General features: G+C 24.4%; 1 protein-coding gene across 3 annotated transcripts in view; it reads left to right on the forward strand.

Moving 5' to 3' along the window:
- The first annotated feature begins 275 nt into the window (after positions 1-275).
- Positions 276-1481, forward strand: part of LOC100572974 — a 57267-nt gene continuing 56061 nt past the window's right edge. For 2 of the 3 annotated variants that reach the window (XM_029489469.1, XM_029489470.1), the window contains exons 1-2: positions 277-456; positions 1324-1368. In XM_029489469.1, the coding sequence (XP_029345329.1) occupies positions 354-456; positions 1324-1368 (148 nt within the window). In that variant the 5' untranslated portion in view covers positions 277-353. Of the gene's footprint in view, positions 457-1323; positions 1396-1481 lie in introns of all 3 variants that reach the window. The other variant, XM_029489468.1, reaches the window with a different exon arrangement.

Below are 1481 nucleotides of genomic sequence, written 5' to 3' on the forward strand. Positions count from 1 at the left end.
TAATAAAATATAAACATAATTATGACTTGCTGTATCATACCTTATCATTGATTAAATAAATGTAGGCATGAGAAATATATCATATTAAAATCATATAGGTATATACATTTAATAAATATCTTTAAATATAAATATATATAATATACATTAAAATTATAATCAATGACCTAACCTTTCATATTTATATTCGTTTAAAAATGATAAAAATATGATATACATACCTATACTAAATATCTACCTATACTCTTATTCTCGACATTTCATTTAGTTTATTACGAACTGTCCAGTTAATATTTTCAACAATTCGTATTGTGTTTCAAGAATTTAATGTAAAAAAAAAATATTGATTCACTATGATTTATAAAGGCAATAAGTTATTGTATGTATTATTCTTGATTTTGACAAACATTTTGAACGTTTCTGAAAGTACAATTACATTGTATCGTCATAATGATGGTAAGCACCGATTACAATATTATGAAATATGTATTAGATTTAATGATTTATAAATGTATAACTTACAAAACATTATGCTAATTGTAAGTGTACGAATTACAATACATGATAATTTAGCGCAAAATAATTAAGAGGACGTCATACCCGCATGTTTTGTCTCCATCTTACAAATGTACGTCATACCAAAAACTGTTTTGCTCATAACTTTTATCTTTTTGTGTTTGTAGTAGTGGCTCCAATATATTTAGACTATATATTTAGATTATATAGGGTAGAAAATTATCTATGCAACAGTTTCCCTATATTTTAGATAAAATAAATACAATAAATGTTATTTGCTTCTAAACATTTCGATGTTTTATAAATATCGAAAAGTATCTCGGTGATTTAGGGGTATTTCAACATAGGAAAACTTTACATTTAATTTAATAATTATCCATGTTTTTTATTTTATTATTATGATTATACAAATTTCAATCCATACAAATTTACGGTATTTTCGGTAATTCTATTGTGGCGCAGTATTAATAGTAATAATAGTAATAATTAACGAATCACGGTTTACTAAAACACTTAAAATACCATCAGCAGTATTTATAAGAACGCCTCAAAGGGAAATAAATGTATCCGTGTGATAGGAAATGACACCATCATAATAAGACAGTATAAGTGTAAAGGGGCAACAAAAACATTATTTCTTAATCGTATAAGACCGAGGTACTTTTATTAAAGGTATAATGACTAATAAATATAAACTAAGTATATTATAGGTGCACGAAATGTTTGTTGTATTTAAATACCTGTATTAAATTATGCTAGTGAATATTTAGAGTTTGATACTGTACAATTATTTTGTTTTTATTTTAGATTCTTATGAACATTTTGACTCTACTCCAATTTATAGTATCACAGGTACGTTGTCATTTGAAAGCAGCAATGGTTTGTAAATTATTATCATTTGTTTTTTTTCGAATTTACTATAGACAATAGTCATTCAATAATAACAACTAATTTGATTGTATAAA

Source organism: Acyrthosiphon pisum, chromosome A2 (assembly GCF_005508785.2).
Source record: "Acyrthosiphon pisum isolate AL4f chromosome A2, pea_aphid_22Mar2018_4r6ur, whole genome shotgun sequence".
In the NCBI taxonomy this organism is placed as follows: Eukaryota; Metazoa; Arthropoda; class Insecta; order Hemiptera; family Aphididae; genus Acyrthosiphon; species Acyrthosiphon pisum.